Genomic DNA, 25,634 nt, shown 5'->3' with positions numbered 1-25,634 from the left:
GATGAAGATGGCCGTGCGGGAGGTTCTCTGGGGAATGGGCCTCCAGGGGAGCCAGGCCTGTTTTGGGGAAGCAGCTGGCCAGCAGGATGACCAGGAGACCTTTGGACAATGGAAAGGAGGACATGGCAATCTCAGCTTCATGCAAGCCCGTTTGCTACAGCAGGTGCTTTCCCATCAAACTTCATCCTTGTCAGCATGAATGCATCTCGCTTCAAAGCCCCATTTATTGCAAGAACAATTTGAGCAATTATCCTGACAGTCAGAAATAATCACTTTGTCTCTGCTGAATAAAGCCGTTCCATGGTTAGAGCCTGGCTCCTTTTGTTGGGGAGGGGGTGTCAGGTGGGGGGACAGTCACTGTGGAACTGGTGCTTCTGAATGCCCAGCATTACGGCAGACTTGGGGGGGGGTGTTCAAACATGCTTTGTAGGAGTGGGGTGAGTGTGAATGGGAGGAATGTATTAAAATCCGGTGGCTTAACGTGACAGCATCATGTTATGTGATTAAATTGTACAAATTTGTGCCCAGAGAAATGCAGGAAGGCTGCATTTCAGAATAGAGCTGTGTATTAAACTGGTTGTGAAAAAATGTATGTTGGATTCCAGGCAAAGCGTCAACAGAACATGTTATGTCTCTCCTGCTGGTTAAAGCTTATTAAAGCTTGGCCATTCTTTAAGAAAACACCCCCAAACTGGTCACAGAGCACAACCAGGAGATAGAAAAGTCCACGTTTTGATCACTTTTTGCCTGGACATCCAAGATGAGCACCTGTCATTTTGGTCATAGAAACCTCTCTCCATGGTGCTGAAGCATCCCCAAGCCAGATCTGGACTGCCAGCTCACTCAGCGGCTCTGCTGATGCTGTCCAGTGCTGAAAGAATGTTGGCACGGGGGTCTTTCTTTCCCCACCCCGACCCTCCTCCTCTCTCCCCCCTCTCCCCCTCTGACACACAGCCGTTCTCATTTTTAATTCCCTTACAATGGGACACAAAGGCCCTGATGATGCTTTGTTCCCAATTGTCTCACAGCCTCCAGCGCTTCGCCTTTGATTCATGGTGTGTGGTAGGAAGTTAATCCCGCTGAACTGCTGACTGCATTGGAATCCCTCCTCGCAGAGCTCCTGGGCAGCGTCTGGGGCGGCTGTGATCAGAAGCAGAAACGTACAAGGAAATCTGTGCACCATTTGCCGGCTGACATGGCTCCCATTGAGGCTAGACAGGAGGTGGAAATGGGGAGGCCCCCTGCTGAAGCCACTGCTCAGAGCAGGCCCTGGTGGAAGGCGGGAGGGAGGCTGGATTGCAAAATCCTCCAGAAACCCATTTGGAAGCTCTCTCCTCTGCCTGATTAGCTGCACAAGAGAACCCCTTGGATGGCGCCCCCTCCCCCTCCTCCTCCTCCCCCAGCCTCCCGTTAATTTAGCTCTCTCTCCTGAATGTGGCAGCGGGAACTCTCCGTCCTCTCAAGGCGGCTACGGCTGCTATTCCGGAATGAAAGAAGTTCAAAGAGAACCGTCACGTTAAGCCACCGGATTTTAATTTATGTAGAAGCTCTTTTTGCCGCCAACGGTCTGGATGACAATAATGAGTTCTGATCACATTGCGGGTGTAAATTAGTAGAGCAAAGCTGGGGTGTTTGTACCAGGGCTGTGGAAGGAACGGTGGCCCCCGGGACTCTCTCCGCTTCCCGCCACTCAGCCTCTTTCAACCTCGCTTGCAACCCCAAGCCCTCTGCGCCTAGCCCCCTTTTAGGGGGGAAACGTTGACGTTGCAAGGCCTGTTTCCTGCTATGGTGCCACAGGCCTCTTGGTCGTTTCTTGTTGCAATAAGACACCCCCCCCCCAATAAGACTTCTATCCAGGCAGGTCTGATTCTCGGGGGCTGCCTGGATTCCACCCTGCAGTTTTCTTGGCAAGATTTAGCAGAAGTGACTTGCCGTTGGCTCCTTCTTGGGGCTAAGAGAGAGGGACTGGCTTGAGGTCAGGCAGCTGGTTTAATGCCCAAGGCAGGACTAGAACTCAGGGTCACCTGCTTCCTTCCGCAGAACACCAAACCGGCCCTTGCAATAAGTTTAAGCAAGAGAAGGAAGCGGTGCTCCAGCCGTGGCCTGCAGTCCTTGAATCGCTGTCCCTGAGGGGCAGATCCGGCTTTCCCTGCTCCAGATTGGAAGCGCCACCGTGTTCCGCTTTGCTGCCTTCTGGCTTCCTTTGGCGCTGTGTTTTTGGAGGCGAAGTTCTGCCCTTCGCTTTGGGCTACTTGGCCTGAATTCTCCAAAGCAGACACTTCGGCCAGACGATGGGCAGGCGGTGCCTTTGAACCGCGCAAAAGCTGGGAAAAGCTGAGGTTTATGGAGTCACGGCTGCAAGAAGAGGCCCCTCCAGATGGCGGGGAGGGGGGGCGTTCAACCCCAACCCACCACTGGGCATCACCCTGCAAGTGTACGGAAGGTCTGTTCGTCTGAGTGGGGCTGGGATGTGGAGTGGCTGCCTAAAACCTCCGTGCCTTTTGCCAGTCCTTACATTCCGCAAAACGCCCGTAGAGAAGCCGCCGGAAGTCTGGCTCTTTCCACGCAGGCAGTTTGTCACTTCAGAGTTGGTCACAAAGGACCAAGGTGCCCATTTTGTCCCAACAACCGTGGCACAAACCAAGTGGTGCCACAGGGCATGCGGCAGGCTGGCCTCCAGTCAGAAATGGCTTCTTAGAAGAAGAAGAAGAAGAACAGCAGAGTTGGGAGGGACCCTGGAGGTCTTCTAGCCCAACCCCCTGCCTAGGCAGGAAACCCTCCACCACTTCAGACAAAGCAGGTCCTGTTTAACCCTGGCTGAGTTTGCAGTCCGTGATTGTTTCAAGATGTTTCAAGGACAACAGGGATCTCTTTTTTATCTCTTTTATTTGGCCGTCTTTCTGGCTACATTTAGGATTTCTCATGCAACCATCAGCAAACGACACGTCACAGCAAAAGACAACTACGGAGCACAGGGGGGGGGAAGGGGGCCCCAGACCCAAACCGCTTCGTGCACAGGAGGCGGCTGTGAAACAGACCTTTGCAATACGGAGCTGGTCCTTTGACCAGGCTGTGCCCCTGTGCCACGCCAAGAGGCGGCCTCATCGCCACCGGAGCCCTCTCTGCACAAGGAGGGAGGGGGGCTAGGGGAGGCAAGGGTCTCTCTGCTGCACCCCACTCTGCCAAGGGGCCGGTGGGGGAAGGGCCGACGGTGCTGCGGTTCCATTCCCAAGCGCTGGGACCCTCCAGGGATGGTCCCGGGCTCCTTGGTGGAAAGCAGCTCAGGACTCATCCTGAGAAGTTCAGCCTCTCGGGGTGCCTCTGTTTTCTGCCCCCCTGCCCAGAATGCCCCTGCTCTGTTTACTCCCCCATTTCCAAGAGGCTCCATTGCAGAGAGGAGGGTCTCTGCTGTCCCTTTGAGCAGCTTCAAAAGGTTTTATTTGTTTGCTATAAAACATATGGAAGTTTATTCCCCTGCCTGGGGGAGACCAAAGCGGGGGGCAAAGAGGAGCTTCCTGGGCCCTTCTGGATGTATCTGGATGCCAATGATGAGGGGCAAAGGGCGCCCACTTCCCCTCTCGGCCTTCCTCTCTCTTTCCTTCGCAATCCTGCAGCCCCTTTGGCTTTGCCTAACTTGGAGCGCCTGCTGCCCGGCTGCCCACTCTCTGTCCCCATTCGCCCCCCCCCATCTCAGGCCCCTTCCTGGACTTGCTGGCCTCTTGCACAATTTCGCTGTCCTGGGGCCCAAACAGCTGGGGGGGGAGGGGGCAGGAGACGTCCTGCTCTGGCGGTGGACAGAGAAGCTCTCGGTGGGTCTTGCTTTCTGGAGGACCAGCACAAGGAGGGGAGACAGACGCAGGGTGGCCGGTGGGGTCGCTGCAGGGTCACTGCGGTGAGTTCAAAGCAGAGCCGGGGGTGCTCCCTTTGGGGCCGCGGGGGGGCAAGGCCTTGGAGCTGTAATATTCGACCACCTGCTTGGGCACCTCTGCCAGCACACACTTGGCCAGGGCGGTGGGCGAAGCCTGGAAGACAAAGGAGGCCGAGAGGTCAGCTGGCAGGGCCTGGTGCTCATGCTAGCGGCTTTGCTCAGCGAAAGGACTGGGAGAAGGCAAGAGATTTCAGTCGCCAGTGGAAGCAGGAAAAGATGCCCAAGGAAAACCCCCACAGGGCCCCCCTAGGACACATAAAGGCCCGTAAGGGGCACATATGAAGCGCAAGGATGCTCCTTTCCTGGAGGGTGAGCAGCAGCTGGAAAACCTCTGGAGAGCAGTTTGCACCCCCCCTGTTTTCCAGATCCTTTGGGGGGGGGCAGAGCCCTTCCAGGCTGCCTGGACCCCATTCAGCTAGGGCCCATCATCAAGGGGTCCCTGCTCAGCTCTGCTGGGGGGGGCAGGGTAGCCCTGGGGGGAGGGGGAGGCTGGAGCCAGGGTCCTGGCAGCACCGGGAGAGAAGGGAAGAGGGAGCGGGAAGGCCAGGAGGGGCCTGGGGAAATGAACTGTTCCCAAGTGGATCCCTGGGGCAACCTGCAACCCAGTGGATCCAAGGCAGCCTTTCTTCATGCTGGAAGTGCCCATGGCTGCAGAATCAGGGAGGAGCAGCCAGATTGGGGGGGGGGCATCTTGCCTGAGGGGGGGGGACTTACATTCTTGAAGTCTCGGAAGGGGACGAACTGCACGATATCCCGCATGACCGGCTCTCCTTTGGGGGAGCGAAGGATCCCATCGTCCCCGTCCAGGATCTGCATGTCGGTGAAGTCGGCATTGCCCACCCCCACAATGATGATGGACATGGGCAGATAGGAGGCCCGGACGATGGCTTCCCGCGTGTCTGCCATGTCGGTCACCACCCCGTCGGTCAGGATCAGCAGGATGTAGTATTGCTGGGAAAAGCGGGGGAGGGGCAGGAAGTGAGCAGGAGGGAGGCGGAAGGAACCACATGGGGGGACAGTCGGGGGTGCAGACAAAACTCCCCCAAATTCTTCCCCTTGGATGAGCCTCGCAGCCAATGGCCCCCAACCGAACTTGTTGACACACAGAAGGGGGGGCAGCCAGATGTTTGGGAGGCCCCCTCCCCCCCAGCGCTTCCTCCTCCAAGAGAATTATGGGGGAGGGGTGAACTGCCAGAGAGGGGAACCTCTTCTTCCCAGCAGAGGAATGCCTCTCTCTCTCTGGGTATCCTCGGGCAAGGGCTGCAGGGTTCCTGGGCATGTGTCAAGGGCTACAGTCTTGGGAGAGCAGCAGAGGCACAGCCCCAGTTGGCACCAGCCGGAGCGGACAGTGGTGAAATGATTTTTTTTTTGCTACCGGTTCTGTGGGTGTGGCTTGGTGGGCGTGGCAGGGGAAGGATACTGCAAAATCTCCATTTCCTCCCCCCCCCCCAGGTGGCATTTGCCGGTTCTCCAAACTACTCGAAATTTCGGCTACCGGTTCTCCAGAACCTGCTGGATTTCACCCCTGGTAGTGGGCCTAACTCTGGAGCGATGCTGCCTTCCACGGGGGGCCCTGCAAAGGCCCAAGAGGTTTCTCACAACCCCTGACCCGTTGCAGGGCCCAGAGTCTGGGGGGGGGGAGGTTCTCCTGAAAACCTCCCTTCGGGGATTCCATGGCAGAGCAATTCGCTCCCATCTGAAGTCAGCTTGGGAATTGAAAGCCAACCGTCTTATTAAATGCCACCAGGTGGATCAGGTAATTCGTGGGTTCTGTTTTTGTTTTATAATTCCATTTGCTTTCCTTGATCCAGTTGAGCTGATTCAAAAGTCCAACAGTGACGGACAGGTCCAAGGAGGCTGGACCGGATTTGCCTCCTCCACAGAGTTCCTTCTGCTTCCCCCTCGGGCTCCCTGGCCTTCCTTCTCTGCTGGGAGCCCAGCCTCCCTCCCTCCCTCCCTCCCTCCCGCCACCCACTCACACACCCCCAGGCCGTGCGGACGGACCCATCAGTTGCCACCATTAATTGATAAGACTGGCAGCAAAGCTTCCAGCCACTTAGTCAGCCTGCCAAGAGCTGCCATGAGCAGGATGAGAAGCCTCGCCCTGGTCCTCGCCCACCTGGCACCTGTCAATAACAGGGGGAGACATTTGCTCAAACCAATCAAGAAGAGTCTCTGAGGCTGAGGGTGGAAACCTCAGGGGGTCTTTGGGCCCCTCAGAGCTCCTGTTTCCTTGCAGGCGTTTCAAGACCCAACTAGGGATCCTCATCAGTTCTCTTACCCAGTTTGGGCCATGAAACATCTGGAAGGAAGCCAGGGAGCCCCAAGGGGCCCTCGGTTTTCTTCAGCCTTCCCGCTCCGTCCAATGTTTCCACCTAAGGAGGCAAGGAGCCCACCCACCCACCCACCGCCACAGCCCTGCCTGCCTGGCATCTACTTTTCGGCCCAACGGAGGGAGAACTTGTTGGTTGGAGGTTTGGCAACGGAGCTTAATCTCCAGCAAACGTGGGCACCCCAAGGCCAGAGGAGACGCAGCCCCCAACCGTCACCCGGAATGTCTCTGCCGATTCCCACACACTCACCGAAGCCTCCTGGGTCTTTTCTTCATTGGCGGCTACTTTGGCCACTTTGGAGATGATGGGGGCCACGTTGGTTGGGCCGTAGAGCTGGATCTTGGGCAAGCAACTCTGGTAAGACTCCACCACCCCCTGGATGCCTAGGGAGGAGGGGGGAGATTCAGCGGGCCCTGCTGGGGAGGGGCGCAGGGGGCCTCTTTCCAAGTGAAGAGAACGTTTGAACTTAAGCCAAGAGCAGAGGGGAAAGCCCCCAGGCAGAGATTGGGGGGCCCTTCTGCAAAGGCCCCTCCTTCCCTCAGTCCAGAAGGGGCGGGGCTGGAGAGGAGATGTGCTCCCCCAGCCACAGGTACCAGCGGCCTTTTGGCCTGGCAAAGGCAGGAGAAGCACCAGGGAAAATGCCACCCAGAAAGGCAGGAGGAGCAGAAGCCCCCTGTGACCTCACCTTCACACTCATCGTCCTCAGGACTGAAGTTAATGGCAAAATCATGGGAGACCTGAGGGAGGGAAGGAGGGAAGGAAGGAGGGAAGGCAGGAGGGAAGGAAGGAGGGAGGGAAGGAGGGAATGAGAGAGGGAGGGAAGGAGGGAGGGAAGGAGGGAGGGAAGGAGGGAGGGAAGGAGGGAAGGCAGGAGGGAATGAAGGAGGGAGGGAAGGAGGGAATGAGAGAGGGAGGGAAGGAGGGAGGGAAGGAGGGAGGGAAGGAGGGAGGGAAGGAAGGAGGGAGGGAAAGAGGGAAGGAAGGTTAATTGTGGAGCCTCCTCCAGCCGCTGTTTCAGAGGCTGCCCTGTTGGCAACGCTTGGTGGATGGAAGCCGTGGCAGCTGCTCTGGTATCCCGGAGGGCTCGGAGCTGTCAAAGGGCCAGGGGGATCCTACCACTCAGCCGGCTGGCAAGAGAAGCTGGAGGGAGGTCCTGGCGGTGGCAGGAGGCTGGGGCTGGATGCAGAGATGGCACAAGGGCTGATTTGCCCTGCTTCACTGCTGCTGGATGGGCACTCCAACACCCAGAAGGGCTGGCCAGCCAAGTGCTAAGTTCAGGGCAGCAAAGCAGCTGAGAAACTTTTGGGGCCCTAAGGCTGAACAGCCCCTTCAGGACCTCCGGAAGTTGCCCCAAAAGTCTTGGTCTTCTTATAAAGGCAAATAAAAGGAAAGGCCGGGGGGAGGGGGGGCAAGAGGCAGCTGGGATGATGTGATGGCAGCTCACCCACTGGAGGCCCAGCCTTCCACAGGGACAACGCCCAAGCGCCTCTCCAATGGGGGCCAGGATGCCTCTGCCCCCCCCCCCCGTCTCCTTCCACGCAGGTCCCTTGACTTACCTCGTAGTTGGGGGGGATCCTTGCTCCAAAGCCCAAGGCAGAGAATTTCTTGTCGCTGGGGAGAGGCAGAAACCGGTCACTCTGTCTGCAAAGGGCTTGCAAGCCCCTCACCCAAGACCCCCTCTTGGATTTCCCCAACGATTTGGCCATGGGGGGGAGGGAGAGATGGGGATGAGAACGCTAGCTGGCCCGGGTGGGGGGTCAGAGGGAGCCCCCTCCTTGAGTGTAAAGTCCCGCAGAGCCTGTCAACACCAAGATCCTCCCTGCCCCTCCCCCAATGTCACCTGTCGTAGTCCTGGCAAATCTCCCCCACGGCCACCAGGGCCTTCAGGTATTCGTTGGGCTGGTAAGGGTTGATGTAGTGAAGGGAGCAGCTGTTTCGGGGGTCCCCATTGGAGGCTGTGAAGTCAATGGCCACCTGGGGGTGGGGAGAGAGGCCGAGGGGTCAGGGAGTCAGCAGGGGGGGTCTCTCTAGCTTTGGGGCGAAATCAAGGGGGGGGCAGACCCTGGCCTCCCCATCATTTGCCACGGGGTCTGAGATGAGGAGGCACAGGACCCCACCCCCGGAGAGGCATAACATCTGGAAAGGCAGAGGAGAACTTCCTCAGATCGGTCCCTGCCCCAATTGGGTTGGGGGGAGTGAAGAGAAACTGACATCAACTAACGGGAAGAATCCCGCAGAGGCCATTTTCACCCCTTCAGCCCTGAAGTCGGAGTGAAACAGGAATCGCCGCCGTCTCTCTCCCTCCCTCTTCACCCACTGCCCACGCGCCCACCTCCTGCGTGTGAGGGGCTCTCGTTCCTGGGATGCTGCCCGGCGCATGCCCTCGCGAGCAAAGCGGGCCCCGAGCCAGCAATCTGTTCCTTGCCATGTTCTGGAACTGACTCACTCCAGGAAGGAGATGCTCTTTCAAAACGCAATCTGCCGCCTGCTTCTTGTTTTGAAAGAGAGGAATCTGTGCCGGCTGCCAACAGGGCGCTCCAACCGCCATGGCCAGGAGCGGAGGGGACCAAGAGCCTGGCGGGGGCCCAGCCCGCCTGGAGGGCCAAGGTAAAGCCCACTTTTCCAAAGCCCGCAGCCCCTCCCCGGGTGCTCAGCCTCTCCTTTGCCAGGGTAAGAGCCAACGGTGGGCCCATCTCTAAGCAGGAAAAGGAAGAACTGATAAACGAGCCCCCAGACCCCAAGAGGTGCCCCTGCCTGGCTCTGGTGGCCCTCAGCCTGCTCTGGGCCAGCCGGGGAGTCTGGGCGCAGCTACTCACCGTGAAGTGGATCTGACAGCCGCCCATGATGTAATCCAGGAAGGAGTAAACCCTGTGGATCTTCCAGAGAATCCGGGCATCAGCCAGAAGCAGAGGAGAGGAGAGCTGCTTCCTGCCAGCCCAGCTCTGTGCCCAAGACAGGGCAAGAGGTCTGCAGCCCAGTGGGCAGAATTACAAGGAGGGGCCCGGTCTGCTGCAGCCCTCAGATGGGATGGGGGAGGGGGCAAGAGCCTGTCTGGGTTACCAGTATTCATAGCAGACCCATCACCCGCCCCTCTGCTCCCTAGATTCCCCTTTGCTCAGCCCCCACGCACCCCCACTGGTGACGGGGGGGGGCGACCCATGGACCAGCCACTTACCTTCAGGTCCAGGAGGATGACCACGCCCGAATTCCGGTAGTTCCTCTTCTTCAGTTTGTACTTGGGGTTCATGCAGTCCCACTGGATCTGATGGGGAAGGGGGCAAATAATAGCAATAATAGCAATAACAGTAGACTTATATACTGCTTCATAGGGCTTTCAGCCCTCTCTAAGCGGTTTACAGAGTCAGCATATTGCCCCCAACAACAATCCGGGTCCTCATTTTACCCACCTCGGAAGGATGGAAGGCTGAGTCAACCTTGAGCCGGTGAGATTTGAACCGCTGAACTGCTGATCTAGCAGTCAGCCTGCAGTGCTGCATTTAACCACCGCAAAGGGGTTCTCTCTTTATCCCTGCTGACCAGCCCCATCCAGCCCCTGTGGGGGGGCTGCTTTCTCTCCAGGAAGCCCCCTCCCCAGCTGTGGAGATCCCCGGGGGTGCGGCTGTGTGCTTGGCTCCCTCCCTGCGCACCAACCTTGTTGCCCCCCGTGGCTTTCTGCATCTCTTCGAAAGTGGTGAAAAACTCTCCGATGAAGTCGTGTTTCCCTCGGGAGTCGTAGTCAAAGACGACACACTGCAGGCGGGAGACGGACCTTCAGGACCCCTGGACTGACCAGGGTCCGGACTCCTCACCCCACCCCCCTCCCCCAGGGCCGGAGGGTGCTGGCCTGGCATCTTGGGGGGCCCAAGGCAGCAACGCATGGCTGGCCTCAGAAGTGGGCTATCCCCACTCTCGGCAAGCATCCCTCCTCGCCTGCTGGGGGCGCTGCTGTAGATGCAGCCCGAGCGGCTGGGTTTGGCTTAGGGCAGTGTTTCTCAACCTTGTCAACTTGAAGATGTCCAGACTTCAACTCCCAGAGTTCCCCAGCCAGCATTCGCTGGCTGGGGAATTCTGGGAGTTGAAGTCCGGACATCTTCAAGTTGACAAGGTTGAGAAACACTGGCTTAGGGCATCAGCGGGTGGCCCTTCACCCCCCCCCCCAGAAAAAAACCCCTCACCCTCAGCTTCCGCTTCTCTTCACAGCTGCAGAGAGAGTTCAGAGAGACCTTGAAAGGTTCCCAGATGGGGCTCAGATTGTTCTTGACAAACTGCAAAGGACAAGCACAGGGTCTCAAAAGGTGGGGGGGCTGGAGGGGGGGTCCCTGTCCACAAGGGCCTGAAGATTTCCTACTCAGACCCCAAGAGTTGCATCTCCCCTCTGCTCCCTGAACCCCTCTGGCTGACCTGAAGGGGGCAGGGAGGAGTGAGGAGCCCCCAGGGCCACGGCCGTGGTGGGAATTGCTACAGTGAGCTGGAGAGGGTCTCTTGGCGTGGAGGACCCAGGGCCTCCCTTCTTTCCCCATGAGGACCAGAAGCTTATGATGAAGAGTAGCTTCTCTCCTCTCTGAGCAAGGGGGTTGGGAATGCATCCTTTGGACCCTAGGAGGGGAGGGGGCTCTTACCTCAGTCCGGTGTACCAGCTGCTCACTTCCATCATCATTGATCCGGTAGATTTCCAGAAAGGGATCTGACTTACTGAAAAGATCCTAGGGGAGAGAGGGTTAACCTCTTATCAAGGGAGGGCTCTTCTCCTGCTCTTTCTAGGCTCCTGGGGTCTTGGGGGGTGCGGACCCTTACTACCCTCCCAGCCTTCCGCAAAGCTGTTAAGTCCTGGCTGCTCCAGCAGGCCGGGGGGCTCTCGAAATATCCAGCCCCCCGGAAATTGTGACTGTTGTATATTTTAATATGTTGTTTGTGTATTATCCCCCCTCTCTTGTTTTATTGTAAGCCGCCCGGAGTCCTTCGGGAGTGGGCGGCATACAAATCAATAAACTATAAACAGGCAGGAGGCAACTTATTCCAAGGCACACCCAGGGCGTCTCCTTGTGTGACGGAGCCTCTGTTTCAGTGTTTTTCAACCTTGGCAACTTGAAGATGTCCGGACTTCAACTCCCAGAATTCCCCAGCCAGCATTCGCTGGCTGGGGAATTCTGGGAGTTGAAGTCCGGACATCTTCAAGTTGCCAAGGTTGAAAAACACTGCTCTATTTGACCTGCGTTTGATTGGCATGAGGGCTGTTGCAGGGCTGGCCAAACCTGGGGAGTTTTCCTCAATCCCACCTGGATCTGTTCTTCATTTGGCGTCTGAAGACCACTCCCCACTTCATTGGATGGTTGGGAAAAGGAAGGGGGTGAGTGGGAGAGGGGTCCCCTAAACCCCAGGCCCTGGGAGGTAAAGGGGGGGGGGGCTTTGCCTTGCATGCAGGCTGGCTGGCAGAGAAGAGTGAACCCCACGGCAGAAGCCCCTTCCCCACCGACAGACCCCCATCCAGCACGTTCTCCAGCATGCCTTCCTCTTCGCTTCCGGCTCCATCTGTTCAACTTTTAAATATCCTTTTTCGTTTTTTAAAAAAGGCATTCATATTCAATTTCACAGCTTTGATGCCAGCCTGATTTATCTCTGTCACGTAAGATGACGAATTTGCACGGATGGCTCTGATTACAGGCACACAGGCACACACACACACACACACACACAGAGGCACTCAGAGAGCCTGTTTGCTAGATGTTTGCTCCTGATGCCAGTTTTTCACTCCTCATAGAAACTGCTGTTCCACCTGGCCCTTCCCTGCAGCTCCTGAGCAGATGGTGGGAGACAGAGGGATGAGCAGCTGCTTCCGTCTCCTCCCCAAACTGGGCGCTGCCTGCTCCTGGGGAGGGGGGGCCCTGGTGGTGGGGGCTGTACTGGCACTCACCTGTCCAGGCCAATTTATCCACCCTCACCTGTCTGAATGGCAGCATGGCTGTTCCTTTCTGCCCTTGCCTGCCCCTCTCAGGCCCAGGGTGGCCGCACTGACCCTCCCCTCCCCAGGCTGACCTCCCGCAAGGGAGAAGAGCCAGCCCCTCCCCTCCCCCACCTTGTCATCCAGCTTCTTTGCCCGAAAGAAAAGCTCCACGAAGCCGTTGTCTCCAAAAATCTCCTCCGAGGTCACCTGTCAAGAGGGTCGAGAGAGGCTCCTTCAGAGGCCCCGCCCTGTCGGTCAGGGCATCCCCCCAGCCTCCACTTCCAACCTTCCGCGCGGGGGGGGGGCACTCACGGTGATGGTGGACTTGCCGGCGGGTTTCCCGTACTTGAGAAAGAGCGGCTTGCTCACCCGCTTCTGGGCCACGATCTGCAAGGAGGAGCAGAAAGGTGGGCGGACGGGACCCTTCTTGGGGGGGCGGGGCTGGGCCCACCGAGGGGAGCCTTTTCTCCGCCGTCGCTGCTCCGAGGCTGGCTCCCTACCCGGCGGAGAAGGAGGCGCCCTGAGCCTCGCGGTGGGGGCAGAGTCTGCAGCCGCGGGGGCCTCTCCTGCAGGCCAACCCGATGCCTGCCAGGGACACCCCTCTGCCGGGAGCGAGACCAGAGTCTTGCCCTCCTCGAGGCGCAGCGGGCTGTAAGGCGGGGCGGCCTCTTCCGAGGGGCTCCTTCGCAGATTAGCCCAGCTGACCGTCGAGGCCTCGGCGCCGAGAGCCCGGCTCCTGCCCCCTCCCCTCCCCCCCGCCTTACCTGCCCCACCGTGCACTCCATGCCCCCCAGGAAGTCGTCATCGTGGGTGCCCGGGCCGCCATGCCCGTGGATGTCGTAGACTTCGAAGCGCAGCTTCTGCACTTCCTCGAAGTAATAGTCCACCGTGAAGACCTTGGCGAAGACGGGGTTCAGGTTGCTCCGGATGACCTCGGACCTCTCCACCTGCAGGCACAGAAAGGCCGCGTCACCCGGGATCACCAAGCCCAGAAGGCTCAGCCTGGCAGAGAGAGGTAGAACATAGAGAGCCCCCTCCCCGCCTTCCCCGCTGCCGGGCCCGGCTTGGGCAGGGGAGCGCCCCGAAAGAAGGCCCGGGAAGGGACGCTGCGCTTGGGATGCCCAGCGAGACTCCCTCTCCCGGCCCAGATGATTTCAACCTCCGGTTGCGCGTCCTGAGCGCTCCGCCCGCCTTGCCCCAAAGGGCGCTTCTCGGCTGCGCCTTCCGAGCCTGAGCAGGGGCTCCCGGCGGGGCCCTTGGCCGCTTGGCGGCCGCGGTGATGCTCTGGAGGGAAAAGCACGCGGAGTGCGGGGCTCCCACGCGGCCCCACGAAGGAGCCTCGGCTGCGGAAGAAGCCGGCGCGGAGAGCGCGCCCTTCCCAAGTCAACTTGGCTGGAGCGCAGCGCCTCTGCCCCCCACCCCCGCTTTGGCTTTGACTTCTTCGGACGGGCCCTCAGCGCGTCTCCCTTCGGAAAGCGGGCTCGGTCATCCTGCGCCTCGGCTGGGAAAGAAGGAAAACTTCGCCTAAACTTTCGAGGAACAAGAGCCGTCCGGGAGAGCGGAATGCCGGGGAAACGCTCATGAGAGCCTCCCGGGCACCGATCCCAGCTTCGAAGGGAGGCTTGGCGGGGGGAGGGGGGAGCAAGAGTGGGGCTGGCAGAGCTGCTCAGCAGAGGCTGCCCGTCTCGCTCACCTATCTACACCCTCGGGACTTGGCGGGATGGGAGGGTGGCTGAAAAGGAGCAGGCAGGCGCCTGGCCACCGGGCTCCCCTGGGCGCCCCTCCCTCTCTCCAGAGGCACCACCGAGCCTGCTTATCCAGGAGCGGCTGGGGCAGGATTGGGCCTTTCTTGTGGAAGGTGACGGCTGGGGGACAGGTGAGTCTCTCCTGGACCTGCAGCTGAAGGAGCCTCCGGCTGTGCTGTGGGCCAGGGATGTGCAAGGCCTGTTAGGGGCAGCAGCAACTGGGCGCACTCCAGCTCCTGCAGGGCCATGGCCCTTTGCCACCCGTGCCAGAGGATGGCAGAGAGTCAACTCAACCTGCCTCCCCTTTTGCCGGCTCTTCAGAGGAGAAGCCGCCTTCTGGGGGACCACGTAGCTCCTGACTCAGGTGGCAGCTTCTGCCAAAGGCCATTTTGGCTTTGAGTTGGTGCTGACTTTGTTCTCGCCACGCAAATCATCAGTCAAGCAGCTTCTCAGAAAGGAAATCAGATTACGCGTCTGATATAACTTTATGAAGTTTCAGCGCCTGGACCTGCCTGGGTTTCTATTTCCTGCCCATCTTCTGTACGGGAGGGGGCGCCAGCTCCCTCTCACCAGCACCCAGGTGGAAATTACCGATGCCTTATCACTGTCAGAGGAGGAGAAATGCAGACGCTACAAAGAGCCCGGCTGCATCTTAAATACAGGCCAATCTGCCCTGGCAGGAGGAACCCTGGGCCAGCGCCAGAAAGGTTTTGGCTGAAGGAAATGTGTTAATTGTTAAGATGCCGGAAGCCAAGGAGCCCTTTGCTGCTAAAAGCCTGTGGAAGCTGAGCAGGTAGAAGAATCTTTTCTTAAGAGCCAGAGAGTGTCCAGCCTTCTCTGTCTTTTTCATAGTGCAGCACAGAGAGAGAGAGAGAGAGGGAGGGAGGGAGGGAGGGAGGGAGAAAGAGAGAGGGAGGGGGAGAGAGGGAGAGAGAAGGAGAGAGAGGGAGGGAGAAAGAGAAAAGAGAGAGAGAGGGAGGGAGAGAAAGAGAGATAGGGAGAGGGAGAGAGAGAGGGAGAGAGAGAGAAAGAGAAAGAGAGAGGGGGGATAGGGGGAGGGAGAGAAAGAGAAAGAGAGGGGGGGATAGGGGGAGGGAGAGAGAAAGAGAGAGGGAGAGGGAGGGAGGGAGGTGGGGGGAGGGAGAGAGAGAGGGAGAGGGAGGGAGGGAGGGAGGGAGGGAGAGAGGGAGAGAGGTAGGTGGGTAAGGACAGACAAGAGATGCCCAAGAGGTTTATTGGCTCTTTCTTTCTGCTTCTCCCTCTGGATCTGGGCAGCTTTCTTGGGCTAAGGCAAAAGTTCTCTCCAGGCTAAGGACAGCCATTTTCTGGTGGGAGGGGTGGCTTTCAAGCGCACACATTTACACCCCCCCCCAGTGGTACCCTCACTCTTTATCTGCAACCGGCCACAAGATGGGCCATGCCAAGCTTCCGCTGCCCCTGTGGATAACAAAGCAGAGACGCCCATTTGCCCCTCCTGGTCAGCTTGGGTTTTGGTGTGCCAAGCCAAGTGGGAGGGAACGTCATTGATTTCCCCCAAAGCCCCTTTCTCTACCCCTCCCCAACTATCTTCTTCCCAAGGAGTGGGGGGGGGTTGTTAATTAGATCCACTGTCAGAGATAATCTCCTCAAAGTAAGCCGTGCAGCTCATCTTCAGTGGAGCTTTAATCCATCTCATCGTGACCCATATGTTGGATGCAGCAAATTGCGATCCGGAAGGGACAGGCAGCTTCCTTGGGAAGCCTTCAGTGGGTGGATCGAGGGCCAGATTTGGGGAGTGGGGGCAGAGGATCCTGTGTGGCATGATTTCAAGGACCGGCGGGCATTGGAAGGACCATGCCCTGCGCTGGGATTGTTGCGGGCAGGGGTACGGCAGGCAGGAAGCCCCCCTGCGTGGGCTGAGCCTCTGGGATGACTGATGGATTAATTGATTAATCAAATGTGTGTCACTGCCCCCCTCCCAGAGGGCAGCCCTGGGCTCTCGACAGATATTCGCAGGTGACGAGACCAAAGATTTGGCTGCCCAGGGAGCCCCCCCCCCACCGCTCCCCAGCAGCTGGACAAGGCCACAAATATTTCCCATCTCCAAGGGAGCCAGAGGCACCGAGGGGCAGGTGGCTCATGGAGCACGGCAGACCTATTGCCCCCTATTGCTCTGGGTTCTCGGGATTTCTAAATAATGCCTGGCATGAAATGGTAACTTTATCAATGTCAGGCGACGCAGCCCTTTGGGACATCAGCCAAAGTGATTTTCCGTGGCTGTTAACATCGGCAAAGACAGCCGGCTCCCCTGAAAATAGAGCGATATTTCAATATTGATTTTTTGCTCCAGGCTCCGAGCCTTTTTCTCCCTCCCTTTCACAAAGCGGACAAATCTTAAGCTGACTGATCCACCTGCGAGGCAACCGAGATCTGCCCCTGGGCAGGAGGGCTTAAGTGGTACCCCCAGCTTGGAACCAGCTCCCCCCCCAATATCTCAGGCTTCTGTGGAGGCCCTGAGGTCTGCAGCTGGAGGGGGGAGCTGGGCTCTCTCCGCAGGCCAAGGGAGGTGCTGCTCCCCCCTCCCCGGCGGCGCCTTTGAAGGCCAGCTGCCTGTCTTGTTTCTGAACGCCCAGCCGGCTCTTCCTCCACTTCCTCTCGGCTTCACTGGGGCTTCGGAACAAAGCAACAGGCAATCAGTGCTTGCTTCAGAGGAGAGCTGGCTGGATGAAAGAGAAGGACCGTGCAGAGCCTCGCTGCCAATTAAATGGGTACATATCTTCTCAAGGGCTCCAGGATCCGTTGGGACCTTGGATTTAGGGATGGGCTGCTCACCAAGATTGGCCGTGCTAAAGAAATGCGGCCATCTGCTGTGCAAACTTCCCTCTGAAGGCCTACGGACAGGCGAGAGAGGCTCTCCCCTTTCTCCTTCCTGGGGTGCTGAATGCCAGAAATCCGGGCTTCTCTGTGAGGCTCAGCCTGGATGCAGGAGGGATCAGCGCTTTGGGATCCAGCTCTGGACAGGTGATCCAGAGAGGGTTGAAAACACCCAGAGGAGGGAGCAGAAATGGAACTAAATCAGAGCAGCAACCGCTGAATGGGGAGTGGGAGGCAGAGGATTCCGGAGCCCCATCTCTAGAGGAGCATGGGACTTTGGGGGGTGGGGGAGCGACCCTTCCAGAAGCTTCCAGAAGCTCATCAGCCTCAAGGCTCACCCGGGGCCTTGCAGCTAACAGCCAAACAACGAGAGGGAGGTCACTGACGTTCAGGCAGCCATTTTGGCTGTTTCAGCCGTTCCGCTACATCACCCTACTTTTCACCCCAACCCTGCAAAGGGAGACCTTGTGTGCATCACCTGTTGGAGCTTCTGCCAACTTCTCAGGTGAGGCAGGCAGGTTTCCTCTGCTGGGCTTCAGTGCCGGAGCAGCCACAAAAAGCAGGTTGCTTTGGGGGTCCCTGGAAGCGTCTTTGAAAGTCCCTTCGCCGGCAAGAAGCATCCGAGCGACGAGGCTCACTGCTCCCCCAAGGGAAGGCAGCGGGATCTGTGCCCCAAAGCAGAGGGCTGACACTGTAGACTGGCCCTGCTCAGCCCCTGCAAAACGCCCCCTTTTACATTCCATGGGTGCCACAAGCGCCGTTGCTGGCTGTGCCCTCCCCACTGCCCCCCGAGAGCGAAAGGCCCTGCCTACATGGCCTCTGCCGGAGCCTTCAGGTGGGGAGCCAGGCTCCTTCTGCCCCACAGAAGGCCCAGGTGGGGCTGGGGGAGGCCTTTTGCCTTGTCTCCTGGCCCGCCCAGCTTAGCCCAGATTGCCAGTCCATGTTGTCTGGGAGCCTCAAGCAGAGGACGAAGGAAACCTTCACATCTCAGGAGTGTTTGAAGCTGCAGGCAATGAACCCCGAAGGCTGGCAAAGGAGCCATGTGCCAGAAAGCGGGAGGAGAATCGTGGGCAGACTGGGGCAACCAGCAGGCCTGGCAGAGCCCTCCTGCCCCTGCCACGCGCATAAAGGCAGGGGGGCTCCGGACAGGGTGGAGCAACAGGGCCAATGGGACAGGGAGGGTTGCCTACCCGTGCCCTGATTTAAGGGGTGACTGCCATGGCTTGGGGGAGCTCACTTCGGGGGCAGTGCCAAGGCAGCACGTGGAGGGCAAGTACCCCGTGGCTAGATCAGACCACTTTGTGCTGTGAATGGGCCTCTGTCAATTCCTGCTGACTGGAATTTGCAGCTTGATTCCCCCCCCCCCCCCAAAAAAAATATTTACAGCAATACTGGCCCTGGCTTGGACACCTGATGGGAAGGGTGCTTTTGTGCAGCAGGGAGTTTCCGTCGGCAAATTTTAACGTCCTTAGGAAGCCCCCGCTCACATTCAGGCGAGGAAGAAGTGCCCCCTGCCCCCACAGGTGCCAGGCATTTAGCGCCCTCTGCAGTGCCCCGAGGAGTCTCTGGTGTGGCTCTTTGAAGTAGGACATGAGTGGCATCTGATGACAGCTAAGCCCCCTTTCCAGGCTTGGTTCTTGGATGATCTGTTTTGACTTGATGAGCCGAACATGGACAGAGATCTTACAAAGTCTGCCGGGTGGCAGGGAATGTTCTTCCCGCCGTAGGGCCCCAAGGCCAGGGAGCCCAAAGCGGGGGCCAGAGCACGGTTCCCCCCGACCCCTTTGAGTAGGTTTTCCAGGCAAACCCAGCCACGCCGGGGACTGGAGGAGGGGGATGCACACAGCAGATGCACAAGCCCCGGCTCAATGGTTGGGTTTGGCCCCCTGCGGGTGAGAGGAACTCAGGGCCCAGGCAGAAGGTGAGCCCTGAGGCCCATGCCGGAAGCAATGGGGACTCTGAGCTTCTCCCCCCAAGTCTCTGATGCGGGAGTCCCGAGCCTTTGAGAAGGGGCTTTAGCAAGGGGGCCGGAGGGCCAGCTCCATCCAGGGCACGGCCAGCAACAGCAGCAGAGACCAGGGTTTCTCCCCTCTCCTAAGTGCAGAGAGGGAGCCCTGCCAAGGAAGCCTTCTGCCCCATCAGCCTCAGGGGTTGCTGCATTGCTTCGGTGCATTTCATCTGGGGAGGCTACTTTGGGGCCTTGCGAGGGCCAAGCAGACTCGGCAGCGTTGCAGGCAGCCTAACTCTGGGTCTCAGGGCAGAACTGGCCTCCACTGTGGATGGAGGAAGCAGGGAAGAGGAAGCTGGAAAGCCCCAAGAGCTCCTGCTCGGCCGGAGGGAGCCACCTCCGCATCTACACCCCTTTTAGGCTTCAGCTGACCTGTTAAACGGCAACCAGCCCTTGGCAGCTCATCCCTCCCGGGGGCCCCAAGAGGGGAGCCAGGCCACCTTCAGGGAGGAAGGCAGAACTCTCAGAGCAGCCAGCCAAGTGGCAAAGCTCCCTCCATTTAGCCGGCTTAGTCCATTAACACGAACTGATTACAGGAAGGGAGTCGGGCAGATCCCTTAAAGACTTTCATGCCTGTGCTGCTACTAGGTGTGAGGGCTTTACGCCTCCTCCTGAAAAGACCCTTCTTCGTGCTCTTGGGTGGAAGCAGGCAATTGGTCTGTGCCCAGTCCTCCTTCTCTGCCCCTCTGGCCCCAGACCCACAGATTACCCCCCCCTCCCGAGATCTCTTGAGTCCTACAGACCCCCGTTCTCTGGTCTTCCTTTAAAGGAAGGAAGAAACCAGCACCCTCACCCTCAAGCCCAAAGGGAGCCAACCCCAGGTGGATGAGAGGCATCCGAGTCCTTTTGCTGGCCCTGAAAAACAGGCGGCTAGAAAGATCTCAGCCGATCCCTAGGAGATGCTGGGGCTTCCGAAAGTCAGGGCGACCATCTCCAGTCACCTGCAAGGACAGAGACCTTCATCCGGGGACAGGGCTGCTCAATGGGATTGCAACGCACCTGTCCCTCATTTGTGGAGAGAAGGTGAGGGGGCTGGAGCACACCTTCCCAACCCGCTAAAAGGTCGGTCTTTTGAGCAGCCTGGAACGACTTGGCTGCTTATGGGGGATGAGAACTTCCGTCCAGCCGGCAGACTGGAAGGACCCTGAGCTGGGGAGCTGCTTGAAAGGACAGAGGGAAGACGGGTGAGCCCAGAAGGACAGAGAGCCGCTGCTGGGACTTTGGCCGCAAGGGTCTCCCCTGGATGGTCCTGCCCAGCTTGCTCTCCTCTGGACCCGTCTCCAGCCGCCCCCTGCCTCCCTCCCTTCCGCCCTCCCTGCAGCCGCTCCCCACCTACCTCTGCCCACTGTCCTTGGGACTGCATGAGGAGGACCACGCAAGGGTCCGACTTGTTGAGGGTGTCCCGGTCGAGGAGGTGCTTGCAGCAGATGCGGAGCTCCACCTTGGAGACGCAGGTGGTGGCCGAGACCACACCCAGGTTGGCCGCCGGGTCCAGGACTTCGTTCATTCTGGCTGGCAGCAGGGCTGGTGCCTGGGGAGAGCTGGCTGCCCGGCAGGAGACTGAGGCCCGGCCCAAGTCCACCCAGCAAGCGGTGGGGCTGGGAGCAGCGGAGCCCGATGACGCTCAGTGGCTGGCGGCTCAGAGCATCCCCAAGTGCCAAATGCCCGCTTCCTCGGTCTGCGCTGGTGCCTGCTGGGGAGCTGCCAAATGAGGCTAATTAAGAGGTTTTCTCAGAGCAAATTAAACAGCGGTGGCTCTTCTTCCTCTCCCTGATGTTGCTCCCACTCAGCTCCGATGCTGTTGGCACCTGGGTGCAAATGTGCCCGGCTTCTGTAGAAATTGGGTCTGGGGGTGGGGACCCCCGATCTTCTGGCCTCCAAAGAAGTGAAGACAGGGAAAGGAGGGACCCCCCCCCCTTTCACTTCCCCAACAGCAGAAGCTGCTCTTGCCTGCAAGCTTCCCGGGTGGCGAGGCTTCCCCCTCGGCAGAACCAGCAGAAGAGGGGCCTACCACGCTGAGACGCCCACGTGCGCTGCCACTGGAGCGGAAGCTGCTTCCCAGGGAGCCTCCCTGCTCCTTCGTGGAAGGGCTGTCCTGCCCAGGCGGAGGGTGGCCTGTGGGTACCAGAAGAAACACAGGGGAATGAAGGGGCAGCCCAAGACCTCAACACACAGCTGCCCTTTGGGGGCTGGCCCAGGGGCTGCATCCTGCGCAAGGAGCTGCCTACCGAAGCTGGTTTGGCTAACCAAGAGCCCAGATGGTGCCGGAAAAGGTAGAACGGGAGTGTCAGATCCTGCTAACCTTCAGCTGCTCTCCTGCAAAAACATTCTGGGATCTGCCCTTTCGCCATCCTCGGTTCCCTCCTGTTGCATTTTCATTTAACCTGCCAGAACTTGGAAAAATTCTTTCTCCGGACAAGAATCCTTCCATCCAACCAAACGCAGCCAGAATCCTGACATTTCTGCACCTCACAGGAATGGCAAAACCCAAAGACTTTGATGGCACAGCCAAGGCACATACCTGGAGGTGGTGCTGGTCGGGAGCTAGTCAGGAGGTTTGCCCAGGGCGGACAGGCAGCCCTTCTTGGGGGAGGAGAGTCTGCCAGCCCCCAGCCCCCCCACCTTGAAAAGGCTGAAGAGCCACTGCCTTCCTCTCCCTGCCCCCTTTTCTCTCTTGTCTCCGGATAACCTAAGAGGGGGGCCCAGGTGCCTTGCTCTCGAAACAGGACGTGACTGCTGAGGGTGGGGGACGTGGCAAGGAGCCCCACTGCTCGGGTGGGACAAACCTGGCAGCTGGTAATACCCAGGGCTTGGCCGGGAGGCCAGAGGCCACGGCCCAGAGCCCACCAGGAGCAGCCCCCAGTGGACTCTACAACAACCCTAACTCAGTTGGTCTCCACACTTCTCTGCCTGATTGCTGCTTGGCCCATTCTGGCCGGAGGGAGAGGAGAGCCTTGTGCACAATCCCGGCTCCTTCCCACGGAGGACTGGAAGAAGCAGCCTGGACCTCTGGGAGATCCCTTTGACAAGGGGCCTTCGGAGGGCACTTGGAACACAGCAGGAGGTCCAGGAAGGGGAGGGGGTCCCTGGGTCGAAGGGCAGGGGGCTCTTCCTCTGGTTGGTGCCTGACCTTGTCAGTGGCTCTGGGTGGACAACTGTCTTCCTCACATGCCCCTCCCTCCCTCTGGCCTTCCTGAGAATTGTGGGCCCTGCTCCACACAGGAACCGGCTGGGGTGGGGATCTCTTGCTGAGTCCCACAAAGTGACGTCATCAAATCATCCACCAGCACATCCGTGATCATGCGTGTGCTCTGCTGCCAACGTAGGCCAGCCCCACATGTGGAGTTTTAATCAGCCAAGACAGGCCAAGGCTCACCAAGGAGGGGGGGGGCAGGAAAGCACCTTCTGAACTAAACTTGGGGTTGACTTTCCACCACACACCAGCTGTGACCCCTGAATTAATCCAGGTTGGGTATTTGCAAAGTATGACAACTTATCCCAAGCGAAGCGGCTGGGCTCATCCAACAAAAAGCCCCCCCCCAAGGTTCAAGCCAAGCTCCCTCTGCCCAGGGAATGCCTCTGCCCTCCTGGCTGCTCCTGCACTGACCCAAGTGGGCCCATGGTAGAAACGCCACCCTCCCCATCTCAGAGCCTTCAGGAGCGCCATCCCCACAGGAGCCTCCTTTCCCTGAGAAGAATCCTTCCACACAACCAAATAACATCCAGACAACTTGGGGGGAGGGGGGGGGAGGCCAGATCCCTGGGATCCCCTGGGCGGCTTCTGGAGAGCCCGGCCTTTCGGCTCCTTTGAGACGCACCCCTCCCTCCCTCCCTCCCTCCCTCCCTCCCGGCGGTCAGGAAGACGGGGTGGCCGCTGCAGCAAGGCTGCCCTGGGCACCATCACATGCGGGGAGGGGGCTGTAGGGAGACCCCGATGTGCTGCCTTTGGCCAATGCAGGAGCCCAAGAGTCGATGGCTCCCTGTCCGGAACCTGCATTGCCGGAACCCGATCCCGGTGCTGCCAGCCCGCCGCGCAGCCACTGGCCTCGGATGGGCGCTGACGCCCGCCGTCCTCGCCCGCCCGGAGCCGCCCCTTCGGTCAAGGCGAGGAGCCCAGCCGCCTCCCGCCTCCCCTGCTGCCGCTGCGCCCGCCGCCCAGCCTGCTCCCTAGCCCGGCCCGTCGGGGAGAGGGGAGCGTGGGGCGCCCTCCGGCCGCCGCCTGAAAGTTCCGGGCGGGAGAGGGAGGGAAGCCGCCCCCCGTTCCCCGCCGCCCACGCCGGACTCACCGCTTCTGCAGCCGGCCGGAGCGTCGGGCTCTTGCCAGCCGGGCTGCGCCGGGGACTCTCCGTTGAGCCCTTGGCGGTCCCCGCAGCCCTGGGGGCAGGGAGCCTCTGCCCGCTCGGCGCCGGTGCGAGGCTTGGGGCGCAGCCCGCCTTTGCCCGCCTGGACCCCGCCACGCGCTGCCTTCCCCGCTGCCTTCCGCGCAGCCCCTGCGCTCTCACCAGATGCAGCTGCGCGCCTTCGCCGACGCTCTGGAGCCCGTCCATCCGCTCCTTCGCGGGGTGGCCGGGGGTTCCGGCGCCGCCGGGGGAGACGCCGCTTGGCGCTCCAGGAGCCCCGGTTCTGCCGCTGCCTCGATTTGACCGCGCACGCTGGGGAGGCGGAGCGGCGCCGGAGGAGCGTTGGCGGCTCCGAGCTCTCCTGGAGCGCTCCGGGCGACCCCCGCGCGCCCCTCGCGACGGCCGGGCTAGCAACGTGGGCGAAGGCGCGGTTAGGGCAGGTCCAGCACCAGGCTTGCCTCGGAGGTTGAACCTTCCGCTAACCTGCTCTTGAGAATCACCAGTCAAAAGGGGCTTCTGAGGTTAGTTGGCCTCTCAGGGCCCGATCCCTTCCTTCCGACGATCAATTTGCATTCTCCGTCTCTCCCCCATCTTACAACCAGCTTGGCTGGTGATGTCATGAGAGACAAAGCCAGCCTCCGTTCAGCTACCATGTTTTAAATTTGAGGACAGCTGAAATCTAAATGGATTCCTTAGTGTTCCTGTGGCAGCTCATTTCCCCCCAACGCCCTTCTTGGGGCTCCCCCGTTGCTGCTTGGGAAGTTCCGTGTCTAAGAGGCTCCAGTGAGGCTTCTCACCTGAAACCTATTTGTGGAAGAAGTTGGGAGATGCTGGTGAGCAGAGCCCTCCTTGCAGGGGCTCATCCCTCTGGGCTTCCTGTCTGGAGGGCAGAATGAACAGTCTTCAAACTGCAGGCAGGGACAATCTTCACCATCTTCCAGGATCCCCAAAACAGGCCCCAACGGCACACACGGGGGTCCTGGCCTGCCAGCTCTGGGCCTCTCCGCGTTTTCCCCTGCCAAGACACCCTGTATCCCACCCCCTTAGCACATTTTTGGGAGAACCAGAGAAATAGGGCTCTTCACCAAAAGGCGTCTGGGGAGAAGGGAGATCATGCTACTCCTGAATACTAGCACATTATGTGCATCGGTAATTGTAGCGAGGTTTATGTATCTTTGGCAATGGAGTAGCACAGCAGCTGTAGCAATAAATGCACAATAAATAATAAATACACTTTATAGATGCAGTTTCATTTGGAACAGCTTACATTCTGCAATTGTTCTTTTAAGACCATTCAAACAACCACATCTGCCTATCTCAAACACTTGGAGGGACTCAATACATGGACAAAAATGCCAAATTCAGTCTGAACATCTGGCTGACTGCGTGACCAACCGTAAAAATAATATTAAAATGTGCAGATTGTGCAAAAAATGCAGAAGAAACAGTAGATTGTACATTCAGCTCATGCAAGAAAATCACAGAGATAATAAACGGCACCACACAGTCTCCTAAACAATTCATTGGAACATATGTAAAAATTATCACATATGCCAGTAATAAACAATTGGTGAGAACGTATGAGTTGAAAAGGAAGCTGGGAAGGGGCAGATTAAAATACTGTGAATACAAATGGATAAAGGCTGGCTCATAATACACCAGATTTAACTGCAGTTGAAAACAGGAAGATGTGGATAATGTATATGGCAATATCAGGGACAGCAGAATAGAAGACAAAGAACTCCAGGGGATCATCATCACAGAGTATCAAGATCTAAAAACTGAAATTGAATGATTATGGCATAAACCAGCTGTGGTGTTCCTGGAGATTATTGGCACACAGAGTGCCACACAGAAACATTTTGGACAGCACTTAGAAATTCCCATCTGTCCATCGCAAGCACCCTGCTTGGATCCACACATAACACTACCCCAAATTTCGACCTCCTAGGGTTTGGAGAAAAATTCAGCACGAATGAAGGCCAACACCAGCTAAAGAACCAGCAGCTGTGATTTCACATCGCTGTGTATATAACAACAACAATAACAACAATAATAAAAATAAAATAATAGCCAACCTTACACAGCCAAACAAGAAAAGATTAATGCAGAAACACCTCCGAAATACTTCCGATCTGCCTGTAAGGAGTAAATCTTGCTTTCTTGCAGGTGTTGTTACTCTGTGGGCTCCGAGTTACGGATGCTCCAGCTTCAGTCGACCCTCTTCAGCTGCACAGCATTCGGGATCCCATCGGCCGTAAACCAGGCAGGGGCTTCATAGGCCAGACTAGGGAAGGACTGAGATCCAAGAGGAACAAGACTGCCAGGCAAGAGAGCAAAGAGCAGCTTCAGCGGGACTCTGCCCACCCGAAGACTTGGTCATTCCTAAACCACAGCCTGGTGCTGTTGCCATGCTAGTCTCAGGCTGCGGGAACCCCTGCCACCCCCAACTAGGGCAAGGGCCAGGGCAGCTGGAAAGGCAGAGG

At 58.6% G+C, this 25,634-nt stretch overlaps 1 protein-coding gene across 2 annotated transcripts; it reads right to left on the bottom strand.

Moving 5' to 3' along the window:
• Window positions 1–2,917: 2,917 nt before the first annotated feature.
• CPNE7 (copine 7) lies at window positions 2,918–25,610 on the bottom strand. Of its 2 annotated transcripts, none has more exons than XM_087728617.1 (16): window positions 25,227–25,610; window positions 20,145–20,923; window positions 12,967–13,149; window positions 12,515–12,589; window positions 12,335–12,409; window positions 10,881–10,964; window positions 10,437–10,526; window positions 9,913–10,011; window positions 9,437–9,523; window positions 9,078–9,137; window positions 8,102–8,235; window positions 7,818–7,872; window positions 6,947–6,998; window positions 6,511–6,644; window positions 4,643–4,879; window positions 2,918–4,022 (listed from the first exon to the last, which is right to left on the bottom strand). In XM_087728617.1, exons 2-16 carry the CDS (start codon window positions 20,313–20,315, stop codon window positions 3,885–3,887), a joined length of 1,674 nt encoding a protein of 557 aa, XP_087584743.1. In that variant the 5' UTR covers window positions 20,316–20,923; window positions 25,227–25,610; the 3' UTR covers window positions 2,918–3,884. The 2 variants fall into 2 exon arrangements, with proteins under 2 accessions (XP_087584743.1, XP_087584744.1); XM_087728618.1 differs by having other exon boundaries at window positions 25,232–25,610.
• Between the last annotated feature and the right edge of the window lie 24 nt (window positions 25,611–25,634).

The sequence above is a fragment of the Thamnophis sirtalis genome, unplaced genomic scaffold (genome assembly GCF_051295495.1).
Source record: "Thamnophis sirtalis isolate CommonGarterSnake01/CBP01778 unplaced genomic scaffold, rThaSir2_p1.2 scaffold_14, whole genome shotgun sequence".
Taxonomy (NCBI): domain Eukaryota; kingdom Metazoa; phylum Chordata; class Lepidosauria; order Squamata; family Natricidae; genus Thamnophis; species Thamnophis sirtalis.
Note: the sequence above shows the minus strand (reverse complement) of the source record. Positions and strands in the feature narration are given on the sequence as shown.